The sequence below is a fragment of the Giraffa tippelskirchi genome, chromosome 13 (assembly GCF_054371585.1).
Source record: "Giraffa tippelskirchi isolate mGirTip1 chromosome 13, T2T-mGirTip1v1.2.pri, whole genome shotgun sequence".
Lineage (NCBI taxonomy): Eukaryota > Metazoa > Chordata > Mammalia > Artiodactyla > Giraffidae > Giraffa > Giraffa tippelskirchi.
The window spans coordinates 22,260,198-22,273,816 of NC_137287.1; the positions used below are offsets into that span (position 1 = coordinate 22,260,198).

Here is a 13,619-nt window from a genome sequence, read left to right on the forward strand (position 1 = left end):
AGCATCAGAGTCTTTTCCAATGAGTCAGTTCTTCATATCAGGTGGCGAAAGTATTGGAACTTCAGCTTCAGCATCAGTCCTTCCAATGAATAGTCAGGACTGATTTCCTTTAGGATTGACTGATTTGAGCTCCTTGCAGTCCAAGGGACTCTCAAGAGTCTTCTCCAACACCAGAGTTCAGAAGCATCAATTCTTTGGGTCTCAGCTTTCTTTATAGTCCAAACTCTCTCATCTATACATGACTACTGGAAAAACCATAGGAATACATAGAAGAACTGTACAAAGAAGCCTTAATGACCCAGATAACCATGATGGTGTGGTCACTAACCAAGAGCCAGACATCCTGGAGTGTGAAGTCAGGTGGGCCTTAGGAAGCACTACTGTGAACAAAGCTAGTGGAGGTGATGGAACTCCAGCTGAGCTATTTTGAGCCCTAAAAGATGATGCTATTAAAGTGCTGCACTCAATATGCCAGCAAATTTGGAAAACTCAGCAGTGACTATAGAACTGGAAAGATCAGTTTTCATTCCAATCCTAAAGAAGGGCAATGCCAAAGAAAGTTCAAACTACTGCACAAATGCACTCATTTCACATGCTAGCAAAGTAATGCTCAAAATCCTTCAAGCTAGGCTTCAGCAGTATGGGAACTGAGAGCTTCCAGATGTATAAGCTGGATTTAGAAAAGGCAGAGGAACCAGAGATGAAATTGCCAACAGTTGTTGGATCATAGAGAAAGCAAGAGAATTCCAGAAAAAACATCTGCTTCACCAACTACACTAAAGCCTTTGACTGTGGATCATAACAAACTGGAAAATTCTTAAAGAAATGGGACTACCAGACCACCTTACCTGCCTCCTACAAAACCTGTATGCAGGTCAAGAAGCAACAGTTAGAACCGGACATGGAACAACAGACTGGTTCCAAATTGGGAAAGGAGTATGTCAAGGCTGTATATTGTCACTCTGCTTATTTAACTTATATGCAGAGTACATCATACGAAATGCCAGGTGGATTTTTTCCAGGAAGCACAAGCTGGAATCAAGATTGCTGGGAGAAATATCAATAACTTTAGACATGTAGCTAACACCACCCTTATGGCACAAAGTAAAGAGGAACTAAAGAGCCTTTTGATGAGGGTGAAAGAAGAGAGTGAAAAGCTGGCTTAAAACTCAGTATTCAAAAACTAAGATCATGGCATCCAGTCCCATCACTTCATGGCAAATAGATGGGGAAACAATGGAAACAGTGACAGACTTTATTTTGGGGGGCTCCAAAATCACTGCAGATGGTGACTGCAACCATGAGATTAAAAGACGCTTGCTCCTTGGAAGAAAGCTATGACACACTTGGACAGAATAGTAAAAAGCAGAGACATCACTTTGCCAACAAAGGTCCATATAGTCAAAGCTATGGTTTTTTCTGTAGTCATGTATGGATGTGAGAGTTGGACCATAAAAAAGGCTAGAGCGCTGAAGAACTGATGCTTTTGAATTGTGGTGCTAGAGAAGACTCTTGAGAGTCCATAGGGCAGCAAGGAGATTAAACCAGTCAATATTCAGGTGATCAACCCTGAATGTTCATTGAAAGGACTGATGCTGAAGCTGAAGCTCCAATTCTTTGGCCACCTGATGCAAAGAGCTTACTCATTGGAAAAGACCTTGATGCTGGAAAAGATTGAGGGCATGAGAAGAAGATGACAGAGGATGAGATGATTGGAGGGCATCATTTACTCAATGGACATGAGTTTGAGCAAACTACAGGAGATAGTGAAGGACAGGGAAGCCTGGCATGCTGCAGTCCATGGGGTCGCAAAGAGTTGCAAAGGGTCAGACATGACTGAACAACAGTAACTCCTTAACATTAATGATAAGCATACTGGAAATACCAGTGGGTGGCCCCACTTCCCAGGCAGTACACTTGTCAACACTCATGTCTTACCCATCCCTTCTTTTGTAGCTATTGTTCTGTCTTTCCATGGGGGTAGCTAAATGCCTTCTGTTGTTGGTATAGACAAGTGAATGGGTTGCATTCATATTCCTCAGATAGTCTCTCAAAAGGCAAAGGCTAGATTCAATTATTTATACCAAACTGAGAATCTTAATGTTTATAAACGGGCCAGAAGGGTATGTTTGAGGCACTGTGAACCTGTGTGATGTCTGACTGAGATGGGTCCCACTGAGGGGCATGAACAATTGAAAAGCTTCCCAGGGGCACCAAGTGTACCCACATAATTGTATTATGGTATGAAATCGAGCCATTAACTTGTTTCCCTTTAAAAAACATTGCCTTGCTCCTTTGAGATGGTCATAAGAGCGCAGGCATTTAGGAAGGCGGTTAAATCAGAATCTCATGACCAAGGCGGTTTAGAGTGGTAGAACTTCCCTAGATTTTCTGTTTGCAGCCAGCGTGGAGTCAGTGTAATTACTGTTTCATTGTGCTATTCATGAATCAGTGCTTCAGTACAAGTGAAATGGTGTGTACAGAAATGTGAGAAAGCCACTTGATTTTCTAAGGTTAACTAAGTTGGTTTATAGGATTTGTTCAGCTAGTTGGCTGAGACCCAGGAGGCATGGTTAAGGTCAAATACTGTAGGTTAGCTTCATCATGTTGCTTTAAGTTCTACTGATAGTAGTCTTAACGATTGTATGAGGCAAATTAAATAAATTTGGTCCAAATCTCAGATTAATCAGAGTAACTGATGAGGCAGTATACTCAAGGGGAAATTTGCTAGAAGTCAAGATGGTAGATATTATTGGGAGACAATTTTTCATGGGTCTTTTGCATTTCTGTATGATTTTCAAGAAAATGTATTAACTGCCTTTTTGTTTTGCAAGGATTTTTTTTTTTGCAAGGATTTTGCAAGGATGATTATAGAGCAAATGGCTTTTGACAAGAGACATCTCCCTCTGGACCAGAGGAAAGGTTTACTTAATGCTCAGTGTAATAAAATTTTTACTTCCAGAGCACATGTTGGGCAGGTTTACTGACTGCCCGTTATGAAGATTTGGGTTCCAGAAGCTCAGGGTTCCTCTCCTGTAACACAACCCTCTGAATAAACAGGTAGGATTGGGGAACTGACACAAATATGATCTCTGCCTACTGTTACTGCTGTGAGTAACAAAATCTTGTGTCTTTTTTTTTTTGACTGCATAGGGTCTTTGTTGCTGTGTGTGGCCTTTCTGTAGTTGTGGTGAGTGGGGATTACTCTTGCTTGCAGTGTGAGGGCTTCTCATTGTGGTGGCTTCTCTTATTGTGTAGTAAAGGCTCTACGCACACAGGCTTCAGTCGTTGCAGCATGTAGGCTCAGTAGTAGTAGTTTGCAGGCTCTAGAGTGCAGGATCAGTAGTTGTGGTACACAGGCTTAGTTGCTTTGCAGCATGTGGAATCTTCCCAGACCAGGGATCGAACCTGTGTCCCCTGCATTGGCAGATATATTCTTATCCACTGTACCACCAGGGAAGTCTCAAGTCTTATGTCCTTGACCTAGGATTCCAGTGTCTTCTGCCAGTATTCATGTAACTGTGGTAAGCTAACTTGGCAATTTACAGGTAGGGTAAAATCTCAGACACTTCACAGTTCAGTTGTTGACAACAGGTCACTTATTCTAATCATCAAAGGTTACAAACTTTCTTCTTTGGGGTTTCAGTTTGTGTACACACACACACACAGACAGAGACACACACAGAGAGAGAAGAAGAGGCGAATGAGAAGAGAGAGAAGAAGAATGAGGAGGAGGGGAGAGAGAGAGGAGAGGAGAGAGGGAAGGAGAGGGAGAGTGAGATTGAGTAAGACAAAGAGAGGGGGAGAGAGATGCTTCTGTGTATTTAGTTGTAGGCAGCAGCCTAGAAAGGCATAGTTGACACTGGTTGGAAATGATGCTGAGCAAGGCCCTGTGGGTCTCCTGAGCACAAAGATTTTGTGTGTCCCCCATTTCTTTGATTACAGGAAACAGCCTTCATTCAGCCTCCATGACTTTCCCTGAGTTCCAGTGGGCAGATTCAAGCAGTTGTTAATTGGGGAAGGGAGGGGGGCTTGTGAGACCAGGGAGAAACAGTCAAGGGTAGCCTTGGGGCAGGGTCCTGTTTCTCCATAAGTGGACATGCACAACGATATCTTTACCTCCTCCAGATGGGAAAAGTTAACAGTTAATGATAGTATGCTGCTCACAAGCATGTAGATCCTCAGACCAGTTGGAGCCAAAGGTTGATGATGCTGACTCCTACTTACCACTAATCCATCAGAAGACTGTCCATGTACTGATCATACCCTCCTTGAACAATTACTATAAAACTTATTATCTTCTTCAAGTTGGGACATTTGAGGGCATTAGCCTGCTGTGGCCCCCTTTACCTGGCAAAGCAATAAAACTATCCTTTTCTACTTCACCCAAAACTCTGTCTGCGAGATTCAGTTTGGCACTGGGGTACAGAGAAGCTGAGCTTTCGGCATCAGAAATGAATCTCATAGCAGCTTTATTTATTGACCTTATCAACATTAGCAAAAGTCAGGAAGATTTGTTCCAATGTTATCTGACTGATGAAATAGTCTACTAGATTGAATAGTGTTTTAGCTTCCTCCATAATATGAAACACCTTTAACAGAAAAAAAAAAATCATGGTGTTACCATTGCTGTATCCTCAGATGAAACTTTTCCCCACCCAATCACTTTCCAATTCCTGCCAGGTTTATGCTTAGGAACAAAAAGATATGGAAGGGGGAAGTTAGAAAGAAGAAGGAAAAGATGGTTGAAAAATAGAGAAGAGGAGACAGCTCTTATTTCTATCCTCTTGATAGATATGGAATATTAGAGGTTAGGGTCAGAAGTATCAATCAAACTACAGGGGCCTTTGGAAAGTAACTTCAAAAGTTCTCCTCCTCTGCAAATATCATGTTCCCATTCCACATGCTTGAACCTCTGTGCTTCCCATCAGTCTCCATTAACACATAATGTTAGAAATGTATGATTTCAACAATCACCTTTCCCCAACAAATTCCCTTGCTGGGAATGTAGTAGCCAATAATTCCGTGATGATCCTGGTTTATGATATTACCTAAGAAAGGAAAGATTTGACAGATGAGTAATATAGAGGGCCCTGTTTACAAAATTCCCCAATAATTCCCTTTCCAGTTATCCCACCAATAGAGAAATAATATATGCAGCTAAAACAAAAGTGACATAATTCCATTTTTACTATATATGACTTTGTTTAGTATTCCAATAGATCTACTTCCACATGAAATATGGTCTTATTGCTCACAGTTTGTAAAAATTGCAGAGGGTAGGATGATCACTTTAAGACATGGGAAAAATAACTCACATGCTCTTTGCCAAAGCAGAATTATATGAACTCTAATGTTCTATAGGACTCAGTTTCTAAACATTGTCCTGAATCTATGTTCATAAAATTGGGTATGGTTTCTTTTTCCTGTTGTGTGTATCTGTGTGTGTGTGTGGTATTTGTGTGTGGTGTGTGTATGTGTAGTGTAGGATCTCTATAGTAGTCTTATGAGTAGGCAATCTTCATCCTAAAGGAAAGAGGAAATTCATGTCTATATAACACAAATGTGAAGGCATTCACTCAGAAATGAAATTGAGGTAGTGATACTGTAGCTACTCCTAAGATAGGATGTATTTGTATTTATTGTTACACAGTTGAAGACTATTGCAAATGGAATAAATTGGGATTAAGATATTTAAAGTAAATAATCTCTATGTCAGTTACAATAAAGGACTTACTTTTTTAATCTCTGCATAACCCCCATGAATAAGGAAAAATTTTTAAAACTTTAAAAACTGTAAACTATATCAAGCATATAAAAGTATATGGAAATAAATGTACAGTTTAGTGAATTATAATAAGGTTAACAAACATGTCCATGGAGAAGGAAATGGCAACCCACTCCAGTATTCTTGCCTGGAGAATCCCATGGACAGAGGAGACTGGCGGGCCACAGTCCATGGGGTCACAAAGAGTTGGACCCGACTGAGCGACTTTGTTGTTATTCAGTCACTCTCTGTGACCCCATAGACTGAAGCATGTCAGACTTCCCTGTCCTTCACCATCTCCTGGAGCTTGCTCAAATTCATGTCCATTGAGTCAGTGATGCCACCCAAACCTCTCATCCTCTGTTGTCTAATCCCTCGAATCTATTTGTCACCTCCACTGTATAATCATAAGGGATTTGATTTAGGTCATACCTGAATGGTCTAGTGGTTTTTCCCTACTTTCTTCAGTTTAAGTCTGAATTTGGCAATAAGCAGTTCATGATCTGAGCCACAGTCTGCTCCCAGTCTTGTTTTTGCTGACTGTATAGAGCTTCTCCATCTTTGGCTGCAAAGAATATAATCAATCTGATTTTGGTATTGACCATCTGGTGATGTCCAGGTATAGAGTCTTCTCTTGTGTTGTTGGAAGAGGGTGTTTGCTATGACTAATGCGTTCTCTTGGCCAAACTCTGTTAGCCTTTGCCCTGCTTCATTCTGTACTCCAAGGCCAAATTTGCCTGTTACTCCAGGTATTTCTTGACTTCTTACTTTTGCATTCCAGTCCCCTGTAATGAAAAGGACATCTTTTTTGGGTGTTAGTTCTAGAAGGGCTTGAAGTTCAACTTCAGCTTCTTCATCATTATTGGCCAGGGTATAGACTTGGCTTACTGTGATATTGAATGGTTTGCCTTGGAAACAAACAGAGATCATTCTGTCATTTTTGAGATTGCATCCAAGTACTGCATTTGGAACTCTTTTGTTGACTGTGAGGGCTATTTCATTTTTTCTAAGGGATTCTTGCCCACAGTAGTAGATATAATGGTCATCTGAGTTAAATTCACCCATTCCAGTCCATTTTAGTTCGCTGATTCCTAAAATGTCGATGTTCACTCTTGCCATCTCCTGTTTGACCATTTCCAATTTACCTTGATTCATGGACCTAACATTCCAGGTTCCTATGCGATATTGCTTGTTACAGCATTGGACTTTACTTCCATCACCAGTCACAGTCACAACTGGGTGTTGTTTTTGCTTTGGCTTCATCTCTTCATTCTTTCTGGAGTTATTTCTCCACTGATCTCCAGGAGCATATTGGGCACCTACCAACCTGGGGAGTTCATCTTTCAGTGTCCTATCTTTTTGCCTTTTCATACTATTTATGGGGTTCTCAAGGCAAGCATACTGAAGTGGTTTGCCATTTCCTTCTACAGTGGACCACGTTTTGTCCTCTAGCTCAGTGGTTCTTTCCTCAGCTGTGTCCAGTCTACTGAAATCCATCAAAGGCATTCTTCATTTCGGTTAGATTTTTGATCTCTAGCATTTCTTCTTGGTCCTTTCTTAGGATTTCCACTTGTCTGCCTACATTGCTCCTTTGTTCCTGAATGCTGTCTACTTTGTCCGTTATAGCCCTTGGTATATCAATTATAGTTGTTTTCAATTACAGGACTGATAATTCAAACATCCTTGTCATATCTGGTTCTAACATTGCCCTATGTCTTCAAATTGTGTTTTCTGCTTTTTTGGTGTGCTTTGTAATTTTTTTTTTTTTTTGATAGCCAGACTTCCTGGGAAGGAGGATGGCTGTAAATAGGCCTTTTGTAATGTGATGATGAGGGCTTCCCCGATGGCTTAGTGGTAAAAAATCTGCATGCCAAAGCAGCAGACATGGGTTCTATCCCTGAGTCAGGAAGACCCCCTGGAGAAGGAAATGGCAAGAATACTCCAGTATTCTTGCGTGGGGAATCCCATAGACAGAGGAGTATGGCAAGCTACAGTCCATGGGTTCACAAAGAGTTGGACACAACTTAGTGATTAAACAACAACAACAAATCTGGTGACGAGTTGTTGGGGAGAGGAAGTGTGCTATAGGTTGTGTATATCTCAATTCAGTGAGCCCATGCCTCTGCACTGTGAACTTTACAAGTGTTTTTCAGTTCTTTCTCCTCTCTTGTCCAGCAAGATGCGTAAGAGTTGGCTGGAACGTCTCTGGGGTCATTTAGGCTCTGATAATACCCTAGAACCTTGTCAAGGTCCTGGAGGTAAATATCACAATATGTAGGAAATCTCCATAATTGGCCCCTCTGGAGTGGTTACCCTTTAGAGGTGTCCACACAGTACTTTCAGCAATTCAATTGCAATTCAGGTTTTCCCACCTTGGCACTGGTTGCCCTTGGGGTTTCTGCTAGACATTTTCTGATCTGATAATCCGTGATTCCCTGTATTTGCCTATCTGTCCAATATTGGCTGCAGTGGTTTACCCTTACTTCTTTTTCAGATCCTAGAAGATTTGTTGATTTTTCAGTTTGTTCAGCTTTTTACTTGTTATTAGGACAGAATGTCAATTTTTGACCTTCTTACATTCTGGACTGGCAACTAGAGCATTTGTTCATTTTTGAAGGTCCTTGCTTAGTGGGAATCTTAGATTAAGCTTCTCACACTGCAGTGGGTCCAAAGTTATATCAGTACTGGAATTGGAATTTGTTTCAGGGAAAACCAATTTTTGCATTTTATTATTGTCTCTATCAAGTTTCAGCTTGATAATTTTTTTCTGTTCTGTTTTGGTTCTTTGAATTTTTTTCTCCCTTTTTTCTGAGTCTAAGCAAATAGTTAAAAGCATATTTACTTTATGTTTTCCAATATGTATTTTTATTTTAATAGTGGTACATTTCTGAGAGAATAATCTGCCATGCTGTAGAAAGAGGAACTATTTTCTTTGTGGCCTTTTAAAAAAAATGAATGATGTCTTAAATTCTTTGCCACTAAAGGGAAGTATTTAATTGAAATAATCTTCTAATTCCTAGAGATAATCTTAGGCTGAAATGTATATTTAAGTTGCCTTTCACATATTTTTTCTTTTCTCCTTTTCTAGATAATCTTTATGCATAAGTTCCATACATAAAGGAACCATCCTTTCTATTTTGTTATCTTTAAATGAGGAAGTTTTCTTTGCAATAGCTAATTTGCTCAAGGATAGCGTGGGGAAAGATTTCCAATTCAGTAACTTTCCATATGTAGTTTCACATCCAAGCTATTGTGTTCATCACCTCCTTTAAGACAAGTTTGGCCTCAGTTTTTTGTGTCCTCTTTCACCTTCAAGTTAAATAGGATATTGGAATGGCTCATAGTACATATATATGCTTCTGTGTGGTTAAGTATCTTCAACACTGCATACAAAAAGTGCTCCACAAATCTTTCCATATGAATGAATGGCTAAATGAATATCCAGCTGGCCTGATGGACATATTTATTAGAATATTCTAATATAATAAATACTGAATTAATGATCTTTCCTGCATTATGGTTCTTCCTCTCTAATTGATCATTCCCCCGCCCCCACCTGCCTCTTTCTCTCTCTCTCTCTGTATATATGCTGCTGCTGCTAAGTCGCTTCAGTCGTGTCCGACTCTGTGTGACCCCATAGACAGCAGCCCACCAGGCTCCCCCGTCCCTGGGATTCTCCAGGCAAGAACACTGGAGTGGGTTGCCATTTCTTTCTCCAATGCATGCATGCATGCTAAGTCGCTTCAGTCGTGTCTGACTCGGTGCGACCCTATGGACAGCAGCCCACCAGGCTCCTCCGCCCACAGGATTCTCTAGGCAAGAATATTGGAGTGGGTTGCCATTTCCTTCTCCAATGCATGAAAGTGAAAAGTGAAAGTGAAGTCGCTCAGTCGTGTCTGATCTTAGTGACCCCATGGACTGCAGCCTACCAGGCTCGTCCGTCCGTGGGATTTTCCAGGCAAGAGTACTGGAGTGGGTTGCCATTGCCTTCTCTCTCTCTCTCTCTCTCTCTCTCTATATATATATATATATATATATATATATATATTCATTTCCTATAATTTCTTCCTCTCCATGCTTACTGTCACTTCCTTAGTGCAGGCCAATACCATTTATTGCTTTATAATTGTTATAGACTCCATGCTTTTAAACATGCATCCTAACCATCTGGCTACCACACTGTTGATAGAGTGATCATTCAAGTTGAAGACTACAAATAAAGTAGTGAGAGTAGAAATAAAATGAAGCTGGCTGTAAATTTGTTTATCATGGGCACAGAGAGGCACTTGCTGAAATTAGCACACAAAGGCTGAATAAATTTTTATGTCAACCATCCAGTTCATTTCCTTGAAAGAAGAAAAGGGGATTTGCATTTCATAAGCATTGCCTGACTCAGTAATCAGGGAATGGCAGAGGAAAGATGCTCAAAAAGAAGGGAAACCTTAAAAATAATCAGGGATAAAAAATAGAGCCTTAACTTCAATAATTTAACTCTAAATGAATAAACTTGAATGGATTTATCTTACTGGTTAATTCCTACAAGAGACTGGTGAGAACCTCTGCTATTTTGAGAAAGCTTCTTAGCATAATTGGGGATAAATTCATAGAAAAATGATTTCTAAAGGAACCTAATATAAAAGCTCAATAAACATCAACTACTCATGGAAAAAAGTTATTGAGTACATGCAGCAGAACAACATATGTGACTTAAGACAATTTTCACAAGTAAGCCCTATCTGTATTACCTGGGAAATTTGTCTCAATGAATTCTTTGAACTCCTCTAGTTTATCTTCATTATCATCAATGTTAATCTTTGCTGTCAGAGTATATATATTACCAAACTTGTTCTTGAGGTGACGTGGGCTGCCTAGGCTCCTGAACTTCCCCTTTACCATGATGGCCAGCCTGGTACAAAGGGCCTCACATTCTTCCATGCTAAAGGCACATAGGATATATGGCTGAAGAGACTCCCTCTCAGAAGCAAAACTTTATATTTCAAAACAGAGCTATGATTATAAGGTAACACTTATAGTAAGAAGGCTTTATGTTGCAAGTGATCATTACGAGACCATATTTGGAAAGAGGAGATTTTAAAATTCAAAGCAGCTGATTTCTAAATTCACAAGAGGAACACTTCCCTGACTTCCTACTTTCTACCAGGTCTGGATTTCAGAACTTAACTGAGTAGTCTAGATTTTACCCAGGAATCAGCATTTGCTCACAGCCCCCTTATGTACTTCATGTACTTAGACAAGTTCACTGACATATCCCTGACTCAAACTAATTCTCTCTTACACACTTCTAACTCTCACCCAAGTCTCCTAATGGGTCATACCTGTGGGAAGATATGATGATAGCTTTGCCACTATTACATATCCACGTAACTGTGTCCCACATACGGCGCCTGGCTACTGGGTCTATGCCAGTAGATGGCTCATCCAGGAAAACAACTGAGGTCTTTCCCATTAGGGCAATAGCAGTATTCAATTTACGTTTGTTTCCTCCACTTTATTGTCAAAGAAGGAGAGAGAAAGTGGAGAAGAAAGAAGAAATAAGGTTATCGTTAATTCATAGAACAGAATTAGCTCATATATCCACAATGCTGTTATACACCAACTCATTTTCATTGAAATGACTTTCGGGGGGTATGTTTTTAGCATCATTATTGGTAAAATATTTTTGTTTTGAGGAGATAAATGACCATAGGGATACAGGAATGAATGTGTTCTTTTTGAAATGCAAAGGCTACAGATCATGTCTGCAAAAGGTTAACTTCATACAAATGTGATCTGCCTTATTTCTGATATCTGAACCCTGACAGGAAGTAAGGCTATGTCACAGTCATTGCTTCTGTGTGACAAGAGTTGTCAGGTTGAGTTTACAGGCATTCATTCTAAACAGCAGAAATACAGATGGGCAGTAGGTAGCTTAATAAATAAGCAGCATAATGTCTCACCTGTATGTGCAGACCAGGTTGTCAGCATGGGTTTCCATGTGCACTGATTGCAAAAAGGTTTCCACATACATGCCAATGTCTGGCTCAGGAACACCCCGCAGCCTGGCGTACATGATCAGCAATTCTCGACCTGTCATGTGGCTCAGCATGGGGTCAGATTGAGGACAATAGCCAATTCTTGACCTAATCTGAATCAAGAGGGTAATTCATAAGCAATAAACCTGAGTTGACTATTCCATTGAACATACAGTAACACAGATGAGAGAGAAAACCCGAAGTTTCTAGCCCATGCTAGCAAGAAGATGTGATACCCATAGAGCTCTGAATAAGAATTATTTCTTTTTCAGTCTAAAGAAACTTTACATCTGGAACCCACTGTAGTAAAATGGAATACTAATATCCCTCACAGTACGTATCTATCGTGCACTACAATGCACCCAAGATAACTGTTTGTTAGATGAAATTGCCTATTCAAATATCACTAGGAAAGCGCCATTCTATTAAATCTATTAAAATAATGTATAGAATTTCACTTCCAGTAGTAGCCAGTAACTTCTATTAAGCCAACTATCCCACAGATGAAAATTATCATATACATTATATATATCTTCTATGGGCATCCTTGGTGGCTCAGATGGTAAAGAATCTGCCTGCAATGTGGGAGATCCAGGTTCATTCTCTGGGTTAGGAAGATCCTATGGAGAAGGAAATGGCTACCCACTCCAGTGTTCTTGCCTGGAGAATTCCACGGACAAAGAAGCCTGGTGGGCTACTGTCTATGGGGTCACAAAGAGTCAGACATGGCTGAGAGACTAACACATATCCTTATATATTGAGTTGGCTAAAATGTTCATTCAGGTTTTTCCATACCATCTTACAGGAAAACCCAAACAAACTTTTTGACCAACTCAATATATATAAATACAAGAATAAATAAGTTTAGCTATATTAAACTAAAAAGCTTCTGTACAACAAAGGAAACCATCAATAAAACAAAAGGGCAACCTACTAAATGGAAGAAAATACTTGCAAATTATATACCTGTAAGGGGTTAATATTCAACATATAAAAGAACTCATACAACTCAACATCAAAAAGACAAACAATCTGATTTTAAAAATGGGTATAGGACCTGAATAGACATTTTTCCAAAGGAGTTGTACAGATGGCCAACAGGTACCTGAAAAGGTTCTCAACATCATTAATAATTTAGGGAAATGCAAGTTAAAACCACAATGAGTTTTCACTTCACACCTGTTAAAATGGTTATTATCAAAAAGATAAGAGAGAACATGCTGGTGAGGATGTGGAGAAAAGGGAACTCTTGTGCAGTGTTGGTGAAATGTAAATTGGTATAGCCACTATTGAAAACAGCAGGGACATTAAAAAATAGAAGTATCATATGATTCAGCAGTTCCACTTCTGGGTAGGAAAAAAATGAAGGAAAGAAATGAAAATCCTCCCTAACTCAAAAAGATATTTGCACCCCTGCGTTCAATGCAGCATTATTTACAACAGCCAAGACATAGAAACATCCTGTCTGTTGATAGATGAATGGAAAAAGAAGGTGTGGTATATCTATACAATGGAATATTGCTTTACTTCATTGAAGAATAAGTCTTTGAACCTTTCTCAGAAATTGTGATTGTTTCAGTTTTTTTCTATTTCTTCTGAGGTCAGTTTTAATAATTTGTATGTAACTAGAAAATTAGTTTTATTAAAAATTTAAATTTTATTTGCATGGAGTTGAATCAACTACTTTGTGTTTCTTTTTTTTTTTTTTAATAAATTTATTTATTTTAGTTGGGGGCTAATTACTTTACAATATTGTAATAGTTTTTGCCATACATTGACATGAATCAGCCATGGGTTTACATGTGTTCCCCTTCCTGGAC

General features: G+C 39.5%; 1 protein-coding gene across 9 annotated transcripts in view; it reads right to left on the reverse strand.

Annotated features, from left to right (window-relative positions):
- Window positions 1-4,455: 4,455 nt before the first annotated feature.
- LOC145531643 (phospholipid-transporting ATPase ABCA3-like) overlaps window positions 4,456-13,619 on the reverse strand; it is a 200,625-nt gene continuing 191,461 nt past the window's right edge. For 6 of the 9 annotated variants that reach the window (XM_081554583.1, XM_081554576.1, XM_081554580.1 and 3 more), the window contains 5 exons: window positions 11,725-11,912; window positions 11,104-11,274; window positions 10,513-10,703; window positions 4,978-5,051; window positions 4,456-4,592 (listed from right to left, as the gene is read on the reverse strand). In XM_081554583.1, coding sequence (XP_081410709.1) covers window positions 4,473-4,592; window positions 4,978-5,051; window positions 10,513-10,703; window positions 11,104-11,274; window positions 11,725-11,912 — 744 coding nt within the window. In that variant the 3' untranslated portion in view covers window positions 4,456-4,472. The remainder of the gene's footprint in view (window positions 4,593-4,977; window positions 5,052-10,512; window positions 10,704-11,103; window positions 11,275-11,724; window positions 11,913-13,619) is intronic. The other 3 variants (XR_014072620.1, XR_014072619.1, XM_081554578.1) reach the window with 2 other exon arrangements.